Consider the following 17,612-nt stretch of genomic DNA (forward strand, 5'->3'; position numbering starts at 1 on the left):
CACGCTGTAGAATAATTGCATCAGAAACAATCTCTATCAGAAATCTGAGTAATTTCTGATTTTTAGAGAACTGTCTCAGGGCTTGTTTGCATGTTCAAGCTTTTGGGATGGTACCTAGGGATCTGCCTGGCTCAGTCCCAGGGCTCCAAGCATATCGTCACTTTCCAAGGAAGAATAAGGCTTTGCATTTCCCCATCACGCCACTCTCATTTGGTCTCTGCATCTGGTAACTCTCTTTTTCTTCCTGCGATGTCCCACATCGCTCCAGGCCAGCGCTGCAGGCACAGTGTGGGGTACCCTGCCTGGCCAGAAGCTCCATCCCGGGGTACAACACGCTCCCCACCGCCCTTCTCGGGAGTCTCCATGTTGTTGGACCCATTTCATTCCATAGAGTGCCACCTCTTGGCGAGTCTCCTTATTTCTCCCCGCCGCAGAATTGCCCGGCTCAGAGGTGCAGGACACATGCTGCGGTTTCTAAGCCAGCTCCAGTTGATGGTGGAGGCAAGAGCGGCTGGGGAAGCAGCCACCGCGCTCCTCCGCCCCCGGTGCGCGGTTGCTCCTGGGCAGAGCTCGGCTGTACAGACGTTGTTGTTCGAGCCTGGACGGAGCAGGGGAGGCCGGCGGCGGCTTTGAAGGTGGCTGCGTGTTCAGTGCCGAGCCCAGGCCCTGGAGGTCTGCAGAGCGAGACCCTCTGCCGGGGATGCTCGGGGGAGCTCAGGGGGCTCCTCTAGGCCAGAGCCAGACGGAGCCCTGGAGCAGCTCAGCCCTTGAGGAGGCGCCAGCGCAGACAGAGCCCTGCTGGGCGCCCATGCCCTGCCCGGACCTTCGGCCATGTGCCGGGGGCTCCCGGGGGCTCCAGGCCTCTTCGGGCGGGGACCTCCGTGCGCCCCCCCGCCTGCCCGGCAGTGAGCGCAGGGCTGCGGGTCCCGTTGGCCCCCCGGCCTGCCCGGCCGCCGCCGCCCTCGGGCCCCGTGTGCCCAGCACCGCCTCCCCCGGGCCGGCCCCGCTCCGCCCCCGAGCCGGCTGCCGGCGCGGGCTGCCGGGCCCGCAGTACCGGCCGGGGGCGCGGGGGGCGCGGCTGAGCCGCTCTCCCCGGCGCTGGGAGGCAGCGGCGCAGGCGGAGCGGAGCGGTGCGGGGCTCGTTGCTGCTCTCTCCCTGTCGCCGCCACAAGCCAGCGGCCGCGGCCATGGGCGTCCCGGGCCGCCCGCTTTGTGCCGCCGCCGCCCCGCCGCCGCCCGCCGCCCCGGGCCGCCGCTGCTGAGCCGCATGGGCTCAGCCGCCGCCGCCGCTGCTGCTCCGTGCGGGTGAGTGAGTGAGCGGGGAGGCGGCCCCGAGCCCAGGCCCTGCGCCGAGGCCGCGCCGGAGGCCGCCGCCGGGCGGGAGGCGCGGGGCCGCGCCGGGCGCCGCCGAGCCGGCGCTAGGCCGCCCTGGGCGCGGGGGGCGGGCGCCTGCCGGCCGCCACGGGCCGGGCCGCGCCGCGGAGGGCGAGCGGGGCCGGGGGCGGCGGCGGCGAGGGGCCCGCCCGGGTCGCTTCCCCCGAAGTTGCCCGGGGGCGGCGAGGGGCCCCGCGCGGCGCCCTGTCAGCGCCGGGGCTGCCCGCGGAGCCCGCCCCGGCCCGGCGCCTCCCGCGGGGCAACTTGGGGCGGCGGGGGCTCGGCTGGGCTGGGGGTTTGGCTGCTGCTGCCGCGGGCCGTGAGGCGGAGGGTCCCGCTCCGCGGAGAGCAGCGGCCGGCGCCGCCGTCCCTCGGCCGGGCGCTTGGCTCGTCTCCCCGGCTCTCGGCGCGCACCCCGCGGGGCTCCCCCCGGCCGGGAGAGCAGCGAGCGCCGCCTCGCCGCAACAATGACCGACATGGCTGTGGGGCAGCTGCCCCGGGGGGTCCCCAGCGCCCGGGCTGGGGTAACCGGGCACTCTCACCGGGGAGACGGGGGCGAGTGCAGGGCTCGCATTCATAACCGGGGTGAAAGCGACCTAAAAACGCAGCGTGGTGCGAAAAATCCAGCCCCGTTGGGTGCCGGGGCAGCGGCTGCGTGCTCCGGGTGGCTCGGTCGAGGTGCGAGGGCGGCGTTCGGCCCGGGTCGGGCACTCGGGGCCCGGCCCTGCTCCCCGCCTGCCCCCGGTCTCGCTGGGGTCATTTAGTGATGTGCAGGGGCGCCGTAAGGACAGGCACAGTGTAGGCGGTTGTTCTTGGTTCAACGGGGGTGAGAAAATGGGGGGGAAATGGCAAAGCATCCCAAAGATATGTTTGTTGGGGTGGGGCGAGCTTTGAGAGGGAGGCCAAGCTAAAATTTGTCTTCCCTGGTGTGTTTTCACATACAATTGAGTTTATCCAGTGCAAGGAGTAATTTGTCAGACAGTTGGTGCTCTGCAGCACTTTCGGCTTTGAGGCTGATGCCATTCTGCAAAACAATACTTTCGCTACTGCCTTTAAATGATGAAGTTACCTTGTCGAGCAGCAGAAGTAGCAACTCAGGCATTGCCTTCCTCTGCCTTCCCCTCCTTCCCCGCACCTCCCATCCTCCATGTTGATTCGTTGTTCTTCTTTAAAAACATTATACTTGATCAGATTTCTTTCCCGAGGTGGTTTTCTCATCTTCCTTCCATGACCTGAAATTTTCCCAGACTCGTAGCATGCAATGTTGTTAGTGTAAATGAACCTTTTCTCAATGGCCTGTCTACAAAAACCGATGCCAGTACTGAGATCCTGTGCTAACGTGCCCATCTGAAGCAAGAATGTAGTCCAGATACCCAAAATATTAGGGTCAATAATGCATCTGGATTCCTCTGGAGCTAGACAAGGCAACACAGTGTATTTCTAAAATGCAGATATTTGTGAGGAATGTGGCGCTGGTATGTCACTTGAGCGTACAAAAGCCACCTGTGTTTGATTAAGGTGCAGTCTCGCTTTCAGGACTAACTGGGTATTCTTTCAGAATATTTTTCATGAGACTTAAATTCCTGTTTGGGGATGAGCATTTCCTAGATCAGTAGCTAGTTAAAAGCCTTAGTGTGACCTGGCATGTGTGCTGCCCAGGTGGGCTGTGCAGAGGAGCTCATGCCAGTGCAGAAGACAGCGTGTGTCCTGTGGCACCAGCTGGTACCTGAGCATAGATCTCCTGGGTGTGGAGACAGTGAGATCCCAGGGCCCTATAAAACCAGCTCTCTTGTGAAGTTGGCTGTTGGTTTTGGGTAGCACCAGCCGTACCAGCAATGCCTGAATGCAAAGTTTTGGGATATTCTGTAGCTGTCATTTTTAGAGGGTGCCTGGTTTATGCCTGATTCTGCACTCTCTGAAATCACCAAGAGCTTTGGCATTGGTTCTGTTGAAAAAGTGGCATTAATACAATAACGATGCAGAGCAAAATTAGTGGTTTGTAGCCTTAGAGTGTTTATTTACAGTGATACTAACTTTTTTTTTTTTCTCATCTGTTTCAGCCAAACAAACTTGTTCCCCTTGGATCTACAAATATTGGCCATTTGAGAGTTGAGCTCATCCCCCACTGTTCCTGCGCAAGCAAGCACCAGAAAAATGAATATCCAGGGGAAAGGCTTCCCCTTGGACCTCGGAGGAAGCTTCACTGAGGATGCTCCGAGGCCACCGGTTCCTGGTGAGGAGGGGGAGCTCGTGTCCACAGATCCAAGGCCAGTTAGCCACGGTTTCTACTCCAGTAAAAGTGATGTGGTTAGAAATGAGACGTCCACGGCAACACCAAGGCGCTCCGATTTGGATTTGGGGTACGAGCCCGAGGGGAGTGCTTCTCCAACTCCACCCTACCTGAAGTGGGCCGAGTCGCTGCACTCCTTGCTGGATGATCAGGACGGTATCAACCTCTTCAGGACTTTTCTGAAGCAGGAGGACTGTGCGGATCTGCTGGACTTCTGGTTTGCCTGCAGCGGCTTCAGGAAGCTGGAGCCTTGCACGTCTAATGAGGAAAAAAGACTCAAGCTGGCAAAAGCCATTTACAAAAAATACATCCTTGACAACAATGGCATTGTGTCCCGGCAGATCAAACCGGCCACAAAAAGCTTCATCAAAGACTGCGTCATGAAACTGCAGATTGACCCCGACATGTTTGACCAGGCCCAAACGGAGATTCAGTGCATGATAGAAGACAATACCTACCCTTTATTCCTTAAGTCGGATATTTATTTGGAATACACGAGGACAGGTGGGGAAAGTCCAAAAATATATAGCGATCCGAGCTCGGGGTCTGGGACAGGTAAAGGGCTACCTGGTTATCTGCCGACTCTGAACGAGGACGAGGAATGGAAATGTGACCAAGAGGCCGAGCCCGAGGCCAGCAGGGACTCGGCGCCTTCCAGCAGGCTGACGCAGAAGCTGCTCCTGGAGACGGCCAACCAGCGCGCCGCCTCGGCCCGGCGCTACAGCGAGGGCAGGGAGTTCAGGTGGGTGAGCGCCGCCGGGGATGCGTCGCTTCGGTGGGGGATGGATCGGGAGCCGCCATGGATGCAGGAAACCTTGGGTGCTGGGCAGCATCCCCATTGGTGTGGGATGCCATCGCTTGGGCGCTTTGCTGGAATGCAAAGCTTTATTTGAAAGTAGTCGCGGGTTGTTCTAAGGGTGTCTTTGGCTGTTCCTGTCTGATTGCCCTGGGTCATCCCTGCAGCATGTTCTTCATCCAGGTGAACAGCTGCTAGATGTAGTCTGGAGGCGGGTCAGGCTTGGTGGACAGTGAAGGTCCTTGTGCACGTGCAGGGAGTCGAGCAAGCTGCAGTTTCAGGTTGGCTGTAGCCTGCACCGGCAGCAGGTCAGGGCTCAGCTACAGGAATGCAGGCAAGAACAGCTCATGGTAAAACTCCTCTTTGTAAATACACCAGGAAATAGTCGTGATGAGCCACAGCTAGAGGCTGCAGGTAGCTTGCAGGGGATACTCTCACCTCTGTAATATTTATATGAGTGAAATGGGGTTCACAGTACTGCCTGATAACGGAACTGCTTTGCACGCAATATTCCCAGCACTGAATTCTAGCGGTGTCAAAGGCGGAATCACCAAATCCAGTTAAAACGGTTCCCTGCTGCAGCTTTTCCCTTCATCAGAGTAATTGCTGTTGGTTTGTTGGTCTGTTTGTTTGTTTTTTAACTAGAGGAGTTGCACAGTTTTGCAGCCTGTTTTTTTTTCTGGGTTCCCCACCCACCTCCAGCCAACATGGATTTTGAAACTTGCTGAGAGCTCAGTTAAAATTCCAGACAATTAACTTAGCAGGGAGCTCTCTGGGATCAATAAGCGTGTGTGTGTCTAACCCTTGCTGAATCAACAGAACCCAGCCAGAACACATTCCTACTTTTTTCTTTTTTTTTTTTTTTAAATAAAATCTCCTTGTTTTAAGACCTACTTAGGCTAAAACCTGACGCTTTGTGAAGATTACGAAATGAAGTAGCTGAACTGTCCTCTTCAAAGCCGTGTGCCTTATGAAAAACATTTCTGTGTTTCATCTCCCTCGGCCGTCCCTTTAGGCTGGCAGCTGGAAACGCATCCCACCCTGCGCAAGGTCCCGGCTCCTTTTAGCTGGCAAAATGTGTTTGGTTTGATTCTTGTTCGTTTTAGATTTTGAGGAGGGGGATGTTGTGTGTGAAACTTGATTTTAAAAAAAGAAAGAAAAAGAGGGAAAATTCACGTGGACTCCCTGCTGTTTTAATCAGAAGTCTGAAAAACAAAATCCCAGGATCCTGGGACCTTCCTGTGGAGTTAATAAAAAACTTGGATATTTCTTACAATGGGTTTTCAGTGAGCGATCAGGTACTCACCATAAGCAAAGGATTAGAGAAGTCTATGATTTAAGTAACTTTTTATTTAAGTGATAGTGGCTTTAAGATTGAAAATAACCTGAGGTTCTGCTGTGTTTAGTTTCCTTACCGGAGCAGGTAGCAAAAACCCGCACGCAACACTGTGCTTCTCAGCTCCAGCTTCAGAAAAAAATGCACTTTATCCATTATCTGAATACATCTGTGCCAGATTTTAAAATGGTTAAGAAATGTGCTGAGAAACAGAAGCATTTTAGTGCGGTATTCCTCAGTCTTGGGCATTTTCTTACGAAACTGGAACAACATTAAATATATTTTTACCTGGGGGGTGGAGGTCAGAAAAAATGCGTTGCTATTAATTTGTAGTGTCCAACAGCCTGTCATTGTGGCTACTGAAGCTCCATTGACCTGTTGAGTAGGGAGACACGGAAATGTTTACTGTTCTCACCAGCGCAGGAGTCATTTCTCAGCCTGGAGTAACTGAGGATAAGTGATTTATTCTTTAAATGTTGTTATGTCAGCTCTAGTAGCATCCAGAGCATCACCATGGAAGATGCTGCTGAACTGTGTAATCTCTGCATTTTTTATTCTAAAAAATCTGCTGAGATACTAATTTATGAGGTGATTGTTCCTCTTTGTGTAAGACCTTGTGGTTGAATTAACTTCCCAGATGTTATATAGCTATAGCTGTCTTGAATAAGCTGTTTTTTCAGCCGTAGCGTCTTTATCCTGCAGACTTATTTTGTTCATTTACTTTCTCACCTGAGTAAGCGTGCTGGAAGCTGGTGGAGCGGCTTGCAGCAAGAAGCAATAGCGGTATGCAGCATTTGAAAGGCTGGGTCCCAATTTATTTTGAACATTTCCACAAACTTTTTATTTTTTGACATATGTGTGGAAGAATTTTTTGTTTCTGTTCTTGAGAGAATGTTGAAATAAGCTGTTTTGCATTATATCTGAGGGCCTGTTTAATCTTCCCAAGATTGAGCTTCTATTCCTTGGCTTCCATGGAAACCCTAAATAAAGAGGAATCTGAGCAAATGCAATAGAAGTATTTCTCTGTTAGCAAATGAGCATCTTGAATCAGCTCCAAATTTTTTGCAGTAGAAAGTTCATAAATCTTGATTTGGTAGCTCTTGCTCTCGGGAGAGCAAATGTAAAAAATTCCTCAAACGGCAGAAGACAACCAATTATTAGTGTTGGATATTTTGAAGGTCTGCACATGTGCGTGTGTATTTGAGAATATCCCGAAGCCAAAAGCATCGCTGTTACCCACTGTGTTTTTGTATGCGTAGGAAAAGGCCAATAGTCATTATAGTTAGGCTCCTGCAAATTAATTGGACATTGGTTATGGATCAGTGAACTTCAAAGAGGGCAACCCCCGAAGATCTCGGGCATTAACTCGCAGCTTCCGAAAGTGACACTAACGTGGTTGTGAGGGCGGCTAAATCGTTCATTAACCTTCTTCTGACACGCCGGGACAGCGTTCCTCGGATCCGAAGAGCAGAAATTAAACCTGTGCCTGAGAACCGCCCTGCAGCCTGGTTTTCGAGCACTCCAGGAAGATGCCCGTTTTAAAATGTTGGAAATTTGGTGTTTGGTGGTGCAAGTGTCAGGTTGCTGTTGTGTCTTTTGATGGGGTGGGTTTCTTCTGCCATCTCTTTAGCTCCCCTCCTGCTCCCAAAGCGTTGAGGACCAGCACTCACAGCCGTTGCCTTTGCTTTCTTCCCGTGGTGGAAAGCAAGAAGAGCGTACGCTGTTCCCTGTGAGCAGCTTCGCCTTCATCTCTTCTGAAGGACCAGCAAGCTGGGAGATGGAGGCTGCCTCTGCCAGTTTTGGGGTTTGACCCGTGTCATGAAGTATAGAACGTGTTGAAAAGGAGACCTGGAGGATGGCGATGAGAGGACACGTGGTGCTGGCTGAGATGTCCAGTTGTTGGACGTTGGGGTGTATTGTGGTAGAACAAAATTTCCCAACAGGGCCTTTGATATACATGTGGTTTGTTGTTTTTTTAAAGGAAGCTGTCTACATGATCCAAGCTTTGATTTCCACAGCACTGAGCTGACTAAGCTCACGGTGTTTCGCAAATTTTGGTGGTTCAAGGGGTTCAAGATGTGGTTCTCCAATCGGGTACACAGAGAAAGCAAGTGGAGAATCATCTGAAGGAGCTTTTAGAGGGATGTGACAACCTCTAGTCTGAGAGAATGCCATGACAAACCATAATGCGGAGAGAAAGAGCGTGGGGTGGTTCAGGAAAGATGTGGGATCTCTGTTGCTTGAGCAGCACAAATGGTCTGGTGGCCAGAAGCTGGGCCTGCATCAGGAAGAAGCAGAAATTTAGCTGGCAGACCTAATTTTGAGGTTTGCTACTTCATTTATAATTGAATATTAAATTGCAGACTTCTGACTCAAGACTGTGTGGTGAAGGAATCAGTGCTAATTGTACCGAACGAGTGGAAAACTGGGGATGCAAATTCACGAACACTGATGCAGGAGCAGTCTGTGCTTAGAAGATTTAAGGCATGTATTCCTGTCTTACCGATGCTTCTTTTAAGTGGAAATGCAGCATGTGTGTCTTGGAGTTAGGCTGTTCAAGCTTCATGAGAGCTTGTTTGCTGGAAAAAAGGCAGCTACTGAATGTTAAACCCATACATAAAGGCAGAAAGAAAAGTTTTGGATGCTTAGCTTGAATTAAAATTACTAGGCCCATAATGTCACTTGCAATCAATACAACCCTATTTGCAGCCTGTGCAGAGCAGCTGCTATTTCCAATTTTAAAGAAAATAAATTGCAGAAGAATAGTTTTGGTTCTGCATTGTTCTTGAGAGAAGTTACTGACTCTAACGGGGAGGTGGGGTCTGAAGCTAATGGCTCTAAGTGGTAATTTAGTGACTCCAGCACTGTAAGATATACAAGACAAAGACTGATGGTGTTTTTGCACAGAACTTATGCCAGCTTTTTAAAATACATTGTTAAGTTGATGAAACTTCTGCATGGAAATGCTTATATTAACAGTGTAAAGTATTTATACTTGTGTTTGCCAAGTTTTAAAATGGATTTTATTTGAAGAAGAATACCTTTTGTGCCCATAGCTTTGCCTTTACACAAATCAAGATGAAGAAGTGGTGTATTTGTTGTTTGGTTATGGATCAGTGCTTTGGCTTCTTTTTAAAGACAGGTAGTTAAGCTTTTAGCACTCTCTTTTGATAAATGAATAGCATTTTCTCCCCTTCTCCAGCAAAAAGCTACCTTATTTTGTTGTGATTGAGTTTTATTTGGGTTTTAGGGTCTTTTATATTAAAAGCACAGAAGGGGAATTTTATCCACCTCTTTTTGGTGCTGGGGAGGTTCAGGTTGGACATGGGGGGGGAAGTTCTTCATGGGGGGTGCGATACAGGTCAGCAGAAGGGAGGGGTTCTCCATCCTTGGGGGGCTTCACAGCTGGGTCAGACAGAGCCACGGCCTGTCTGGTCCAGTGTTGGCCGTGCTCCTACTTGCATGTGCAGTTACGATGGCGGCACAAATCTGTGTTTGAGAACCAGGTTGGGGGTCGGACTGGTTTGGGGTCTGCCTGGATTCAGAAAGAACTGGGTGCTAAAAGGCTGCATGGGAGCTGAACCGATCCCGGGGTGCTGGGCAGGGTGGCCACGGGGTGGGTGCACCTTGGGTTTGATCTGCCCTTCAGCTTGGCTTTATGTTTTAACAGTTTCTTTGTTGTCGCTATAATGGACTAATCCCTTGAATAATTAGTTGCCATTGGATGTTTTAAAAATGACTGCTTCTTGGATGTTTTCCTTTAATAGTCTGTTAGATCCTGGATTTATTAACTATTGAGACAGACTGTGAAATCCTGTTACAGCAGGCTTTCTCAGTGGAAAAGGGACTGAGAAGGGTGTGGGGGTGTTGGGAGAACACACGCTGGCCTCGTGTTTGGGTAGAGCTGTTGGCTTCCCAAGCCATGTGAGACATCCCTCCTGCCCACTGGGCTGGGATGCTGTTGCCTGAGCATCCCGTAGCCGTGGGTCATCCCAAGGTTTGGTGCTTCAGAAGGTGCTCCAAGAAGTTACAGCACCATGGTTGCGTGCTGCAAGGTCAGCCAGGCAGTCCCTGTCCATGGAAAATAAATTACGTGCCTGGTTTTATTAGAATCAGGAGAGAAATCTGGTTTCAGAAGCGGCTGTATGTGTAGCGCAGAAAATCGTTGTGTTTGAAAAACACTCAGAACGAAGGTGCTGTTATCCTAAATAGATTCCTGGAAATATCATTGGATTATTAGGCTCATCCTTAAATCCATTAAGCAAATTACAGTTAATCAGTCAAATAAAAGAAGAAAGATCTTTTGCAAGGCCCTGTCTTTTGAGCCACATGCAGAAGCTGTAGTAATATTTTAATTTTCCATCTGTCAGTGAATGTATTCAATCACTTCACTTCCTTATGTGGAGGATTTGAAATTAGAAACTGAGGTTAATTATCTGCGTTAAATGAAATATGTGAAGACCACAAAAGCAAAAACCTTCATGATTTGGTATGGTCTGTTAAGCTAGGCAGGCTGTTTCAGAAGGAGAGGGGTTATTTTCCCCGGTTTTGTTCCGATTGAAGGGTTTTAGTCACAGCAATTGAAATGATTAAAAAGTCAAATTGCTTGTGGATATAATTCTGGGCATCTTTCTGAAAAGATTTGACGCTTGGTGAAGAGCAGGGGTTTGCCCTGCCTGGCTGCTCCTGGCAGCGTGAGCAGCCGTTTGCCATCCCGGTTGTCCTCGGTGCCTTGTTGTCAACTTGCTCTGCTGCTGGCTTCCAGGAGGTGACTTGGAGGTGGAACACCACCGGCGGAGAGCTGCGCTTTTGAGCGTATCAGCTATAAAACAGATCTGACACCATCCATCCTAATGCCAGCAATTGGCTAATTACTGCCCGCTTCATTTGGAAGTGCAGCTGTGGACTCTACAAAGATGACCCTCATGGAGATACATCATCTCCAGCGCTGCAGCTGGTTTGGGGGCTCTTTATTTCTTAAGAGGCTCGTTTGTTTCCTACTGCTGCAGTATGCACATGGCTCAGGTGTGAGCAGCTCGGGGGGCTGCAGCCCCGTCTGTGTTCCTTGGGGCAAGGATGCCCCTTCACTGGTGCAGCCCTGAATACCCAGCTCTGAGCACTTTAGGACTCTTCTGGAGACACGCATCTTCTCGTTCCCCTCTACCATGTGCCAGAGCGAGCGGCTTTGCCTGAAGTCACGCTCAGAAATTCAATTGTAGCAGGTCACGCTTGCATGCAAAAGCAAACCCATCATTACTTGCAGCCCTGGTCTGCGTTGTTCACTGTTGTAAGGCAGTGATGAGTTTAAGTAGAACCGTTGCAGTTTTAAGTCAGATTATCCAAATTCTATAAAACCCATGTGGAAATTGGATTTTGCCTTTGAAGAGTCTAGAGTACACTTTTGTGGTAAGATGTGGAATTTTTTGGTCCTATGGCCCCCAAGATACAATCTGTCCTTAAAGTACCAGCTTTTAGAAGGTCTTTAGCTGATCTAAACAGATAATAGATCAGTGGCTTTTATCTATCTTGATAAAAAACAGCAGAGGGAGGGAAAACTATAGCTAGAAGAAAAAACATCATTGAAATACCCAGTGAGACCTACTGGTTAGCACCAGGACCTTGTGTTAGTCCTCCGACTAATGACCAGAAGATACTGGTTTAATTCTTCCTTTGGCCCTCCAACCCCCACGTATTTCCCGTTCTGTTGTAGGATGGAGAGTCTCAGTCAGATTTACCATTTTCAGTCATAAATTTGGGGCTTTTCCTTGGCTGGCAATCAGCTTTTCGGACTGGGTGGGATTTATATGGAAGAGGGGCTTCCCTGTTTTGCCATTGCTGCCAGCCTGGTCCAGGCGGTTGCTCGGTCCCACACAGGTATTCCCGTGGGATCGATCGTTTGGTAGCTGAGGATCTCTCCAAGCTTTCACAAGCAAAGTGCAAATCAGAGCCGAGAGCTCCTGGGAATTACACGTAGGATCCTGGAAGAGAGGTGACTCCATCTCCAGCTGTAGCTGCTGGGTTTGATTAACTTTGTCCTGGCTGTGCCCTGCAGAAGTAAGAGCTGTAAAGCCATTTGGCACCAGACATGCAAATGAGAGCTGGGCTGAAGTGGCCAGTACCCAACAAGGATCCCAAAAGAGGAATCAACAAATAGAAATTATTCTATTAGCAGGGGCAAAGTTCACAGGTTAACCATCATGTCAAATCAATGAAATACAGCCTTGATCTCCTGCACAAGGGCTTTATTGTGTATAAATAAGAGTGCCCGAGCAAAGACAGCAAGTTCTTCCACTGTAACATTTGCAGCGTGCTGAAGAAAGGGAAGCTCTGTCCAGATTGCAGCACAAAATGTCTCTGTCGGATGCTGGCTTCATTCCTGCTTCAAAAGACTGTAAAACGTGACCTTGGAACCTTCTTGCTCTCCTTATGGCCCTACCCAGATTGGATTTCCACAGGGCATGTATTTTTTATATATTTTTTTAATAAAAGTTGGTGTCTTTGGCTAAGAAGCCTTGTCTTTGTACTTTCAATTCAGTCCATGTGACTGTCATAACATTTATTTCTTAAGAAATGAAAAATGTTGCATCTTGAGGGAAGCTACAAGAGAAAGCCGTTGGGTACGCTGGCAACCTCAGGTGTGTGCAGCAGGTGTCTTCTGCTGGTCTGCTAGTGCTGGACAAAGACCATCACCTCGAGTCCTTTGTTGCTTGGTCCAAGGCTCTGCCAAGAAACGACAGAAGCCGCTTTCTTTGTTGTGGAAGTATTTATATTTATAGTGCCTTTGAACATCTGCACATTTGGGGAAACTTTATTTTCCTCTCTTGGGAAAAGGTGCTTTGAAAAGGCTCGCTTGACCCTCTTTTCTTCAAGATGTGCCAGCGCTGGTAAAAATAGGTGAGCTTGAAACAAGATGGAAATGGGCAGCAAAGGATGGGTGGATGTGTCACTGGAGTGCAGGATTTGTCACAGCTCCCTGGGTTTTCCCCTCCAGGAACATGCAGTGAAGTTTGTGACCTGGAGGTGATTTGAGTGCTGGGAAAAGAGCCGGGCTGGAGGCATTTGGGAAATCCCAGCGGGGCTGGAGGCATTTGGGAAAGTTGAGCATCTCAGTGGCCGCGAGCAATGAGTGAGAGAGAGTCTAGAGGAACCTGCTAAAACCCATCCACAAACCTTCGTCCTGCAGAGAGGAAGCTTTCCAAGTGGGCATGGGAAAAACTTGGTAATCCTGGAGATAACAGGTCTTGCAGCTTCACCCACTGACTCTTGCGCAACAACTGGTGGTCAGGCTGAAGTGGCTATTTTAGAAAGGCATCCAAGTGATGGGAGGTCGTGCAGCATTTTTGTTATCTCTTCCCCTGGTTAATTATTCTCACTGTTCTCTGTCCCTTATTGCTTGCTTCAGTTTTTTCCAGCTTCATTTTCTAGCTGCTGCGTTTTGGTGTGTCTTTGCCCACTTCAGTGGCTCCAAATATCTTTGCATGTTTGAAAAAACCCTACTGAATGGGTGTGAATGTTCTCCTTAAGTGGCAGCAGCTTTGTTATGGAAGGCCCTTTGGTTTTATTAGACTTCTCAACCCTCCGGTTGACTGTTAAACAAGCCGTAGCTTGTCATGGTTGACAAACCTTCGCTCTGGTCTCAGACCTAACCTACCAGTTTAAAAGGCAGTATTCTTTTGTGTGCAGGTTTCTGGGTGGGGACCATTGGGCTTCTAAGGGAAATTAACTTGCGGCCTCTCTTTCCCCCTCCCATCTCAAATAAATTAAGTTTTGTGTTAACTGTTCTGTCACTTCTAAAGGTGGAAGGGAAACGTCAGCCTTTGCTTTAGGTTTTCTGCTAGTAATACCTGAAGTGCTGCGCTACACAACAAGTGTGCAAGTAGGTGGGAATATGTAATTATATTAAAAACAGAACAGCTGCACGATCAGTGTCAGCTACTGAAGATAAAATGTAGAAAGTTTTTTTTTTTCTGAATGATTCATCCATAATTATTTAAAAACGTGTTGAATTTATTCTTAAGCTTTGGAGGAGAATTCTTTCAAGGCTGTTTGCCATCCATGATGTTTATACACCTGAGTAAATGCCTGTCTCAGCAGTTTGGCGGTGTTGAGTGCTCCAAATCTAAATCCCTTCAAAGGTAACCCCAGCACCTGTGTCTGTGCTGGCCGTTCCATCTGCAGAGTTCTCACCGGTGAGCTGGAACCAGTCGTGGCAGTGGCTGGCACTGGGACAGGCAGGGTGCTGAGGCTCACACCATTTTAATAACTGTTTTATGCAGATTTGCTCTCTGCATGTTTAGGTGGCAAAGGCTGTAGCACCTGGATGACACAAATACACCGATGGGACTTGGGGAGAGGTGGCTGTGGAGTGGCTTTGTGTCCCCACAGCCACAGCAGGCAAACTATGGGCTGTGTCTGCTCTCTGTTCTGTTAATATGTCTCCCCAGCAGTGTCTGTCGTATGGATTGTGGTGGCCCAGGGAAGAAGGGAGGGAAGGTCCTTTGGGTGGTCTCTCTAGGATGCAGCAGACTGGCCATATCTGATTTTAGCAGTGTTGGAAGATACGGTGCTTTTCCTTGTGTCTTGTTGTTGCAGGTGTTGCTGCTTCCTGCCCAACTGGGCAAAACTCAGTACTTTTATTTTCAGGCCTGTGGTGTTCAGGAGAAGTTAGCCTGTGCTGCGAGAGGGGCATTTCTCACACGCTTCTCTCTGTGGTTGCCAAGAGGGTGGAAATGTGCTACACTGAACGGGCTGAAAACTGTATGGTGCTGTTGTTGTTTTTACGCCAACACAGTGCTGCCCGGCTCACCGGCCCAGAGAAGCATCCACACAGGGCTCGGCTCCGGCCCCCGCGGCCGGGAGGGCAGCCGGCACTGCAGCGCAGTCACCGCCGAGCAGCCAGTGCTGTCCAGTGCCACCAGCCTCAGGGTGACGGGCACGGGCGCCTGAGCTGCCTCTCGCTTTGCTTTATGACGGTGGAGCAGGGAGAAGAGGGGAAGGGTCTCGGATCCAGACGTTAGCAGGGTGTCCCCAGTCCCTGGGACAGATCACCAGTCAAGCTCCACTGCTCCATCGCTCTGCTTGGGTGGAAGAGATGAGCAAATTTGAGGAAGGCAGAAACCCCAGCGCATGCTCTAGTCCGTCTCCTGCTGAGCCCTGCTGCCTGCAGCTTTAGTAAAGAGCTCAAGGAGGCTTTTCTGATCCTACAGCAGTCTCGGCAGAAGTGTCGGCTGACCCCATGTTGATCTGTTTTCCTTTCTTGATGCAGTAATAGAACTCCTCTCCTTGAGACCCTTGCAAATAGTGACTTGGGTGCTCTCAGCCTGGGAGAGGTGCCTTGCTGGAGCTGTAGCGAGTAAGCTGACATCCCACTGATTTTGCAGTGAAGGTGCTGGCCTTGCAGTCCTTCCACATGCTCAGAAGTGTGGATGCTTCCTGCAGCTCACTCGTTTGCCTCCCCAATGGCAGGGTACACTTGAGAGGCAGCAGTTGCTGGGGCTCAGCAAGGTCGCCAGGGTTTAGGTCCCCGATGGTGACGCCCTGAGTCAGCTCTGTGTGGATTGCTGCCTTTCTCACCTCATGCAGGTTCCTCTCTCTGGAGCCATCAACCACATTGCCAGCAGTCAAGCTGTGAGCAACCCTTTTTCTTTGTTAATTGCCGCCTGTGGCTTGGCACCAGCAACATCAGAAACCCTCCCAGGTAGCCCATCTTGGACTGTGGACTTGGGTGTAGTGTGTTGCCTCGGGTGGCAGGGAGTAGCATAATTCTCTCACTTCCCAGATTTGGAAATCATCCTGGAAGCCTGAGCTGAAGAAAGAGGGTGGGACTGGAGCCAAACCTCTCGTTCCAGATGGGACAGTAGTGGCAGGAACACCTATTGTCCACAAAGATGTTGCCAAGCCACAGGAGACAATTAGCAGGGAAGAAAAATGTGCTTCCTTGAAAATTTGAATTTTGAAAATAGTTTTTCCTTTGAAATTGAACATACATGCATTGATATGCCAAGTAGGCAAAATCAGGATTGTAAGAGTAAGCATCTGAAATTATCTAACTCATGTAGTTAGTAAGTTAATTAAACAGGCAGGTTTGTCAAATGGGATTCCATTCAGTCCTGAGCCACAGCAGCGTGTGAACGGGATTTATAACACCAGGTTAATCTGTGTTTGGCATAGCGGACAAGTAAGACAGTCCTGGAGTATAGTAGTGAGCTCTCTTTCTAACCGTATTGTTGCTAGTGCAGTGATGGTAGAGATAGAGTTCAAAAATAAATTTTTCCTCCTTTCTAGGGTCAGCTGTTTGTGTTGCAGATCTAAACTGTGCATTAAACAGTCAATCCCTTTAGGCAGTAAAACGATTTTCACAAGCTTTCCCTTTCATACAGGGGACCTTTCTGCACTAAGTCCCCCTCCCCAGCTGATGTTGCAACCATGGTTTATATTTGTGCTGGGCTGCTGGATTCCACCTCTCGCTCTCCTAGCACTCAGTGCATCAGTTCCCTCCGTATTCTGAGTGTGTATTTGAAAACAGAGCAGGATTTCAGGGGTGGGAAATTCTTCTCAGGTGCTGGGGGAAGCGTGGAGGTGGGGAGCATCAGAGCAGCAGTGCTGTGGGAAGGAGGGGAAATACCACCTGCAGTCTGTGACCTGCATTGATCTGGGCTGGAGGGCCTGGAATAGGGAAGAGAGCAGATGGTGCGGCCCCGTGTTGGCTGGGGACCTGCTGGCTGTGCGAGCTGTTTAAAGTCTGAGTGCCCTCTGAGTCCTGCAGGATTGCCTTGTTAGCCCTTTACTGTCCCTCTTACCTCTGGCTTTCCATATAGACAAAACAGGCGTGTGCCATTTCTTGGAGAGAAGTGTGTTAAAGCTTGTCCCAGGCTCTTTCAAGTGTGTTGTTGGCTTGAGTTAATCTTTCCTCCTTGCTCTTCCTGTGTTCCCTATGAAGAAAGATCAGTAAAGACTGTTCTAGTATCTCACTATAGGTGATCATAATTCTACTTCTCTCTCCAGATTTCTTAAAATATTCATATTCTTAGTAAGTACCTCAGCTATGGCCACCTTACCTGGTGTTGACAGTAGTCCTACTTCAAGCTGGAGGTTGGATGACTCTGCTCCTTCTGAGATCACTTTCAATCAATACCTTGGTGATTTTAATCTTTAATTGCCAAGCAGATCCTCCTTTGTCACATGCATATCTGAAGGACTTCATTAGCTTTTATGCAACAGTGAGCCCTGCAGAAATTCATATGCTCATGCAGCTGAAGTAATGGCACTAACAGCTGGACTGGTGGCCAGAAGATGGGGGGCCATCACTGGAAGGTATAATGAAATACAATATGAGAGCCCTGCTCTAAGATAAAAGTGCAATTCCAGCAACCCAAGCCACATGAGCAAGGAAAGGCATTTTTTCCCTCCCCTAAAAATGCATTGGAAGTGAGAGAGGAAACTGCCATACTGTAATGGCCATCTACACTAGATCATATCCTTGTCCATCTCTCGGGTTTTTAAATCTCCTATCTAAAACGTTAGGCTTCAAAAGTGAGAAAGGTGTGTTTCTTTTTCTCTCAATCATGTAATGTTTTTTAATTTGCTGTTTGATCCTGGTCCTCATGCATTGACTGCACGGGAGCTGCGGCATTGGCTTACAAACAAAGCAGGTGACTGTTCCTTTAAAAGCTATAAGGCTTAAATCAAATTCTGCAGTATTGAAATCGAGCATATTTTTCAAACAACATAAATAATGATGATGTTGTTGTTTTTTTGGTGGTGTGCATGTTAGGATCCTCCTTTTAAATATCTGATCTAAAAATCTATTCTCCTGC

At 49.5% G+C, this 17,612-nt stretch overlaps 1 protein-coding gene across 2 annotated transcripts in view; it reads left to right on the plus strand.

The window, feature by feature from the left end:
* Nucleotides 1-1,076: 1,076 nt before the first annotated feature.
* Nucleotides 1,077-17,612, plus strand: part of AXIN1 (axin 1) — a 70,108-nt gene continuing 53,572 nt past the window's right edge. Inside the window, exons 1-2 of one of the 2 annotated variants that reach the window (XM_082064731.1) lie at nucleotides 1,077-1,305; nucleotides 3,435-4,406. In XM_082064731.1, coding sequence (XP_081920857.1) covers nucleotides 3,529-4,406 — 878 coding nt within the window. In that variant the 5' untranslated portion in view covers nucleotides 1,077-1,305; nucleotides 3,435-3,528. The remainder of the gene's footprint in view (nucleotides 1,306-3,434; nucleotides 4,407-17,612) is intronic. The other variant, XM_082064730.1, reaches the window with a different exon arrangement.

This window comes from Streptopelia decaocto (genome assembly GCF_964273445.1).
Source record: "Streptopelia decaocto genome assembly, chromosome: 13".
Lineage (NCBI taxonomy): Eukaryota > Metazoa > Chordata > Aves > Columbiformes > Columbidae > Streptopelia > Streptopelia decaocto.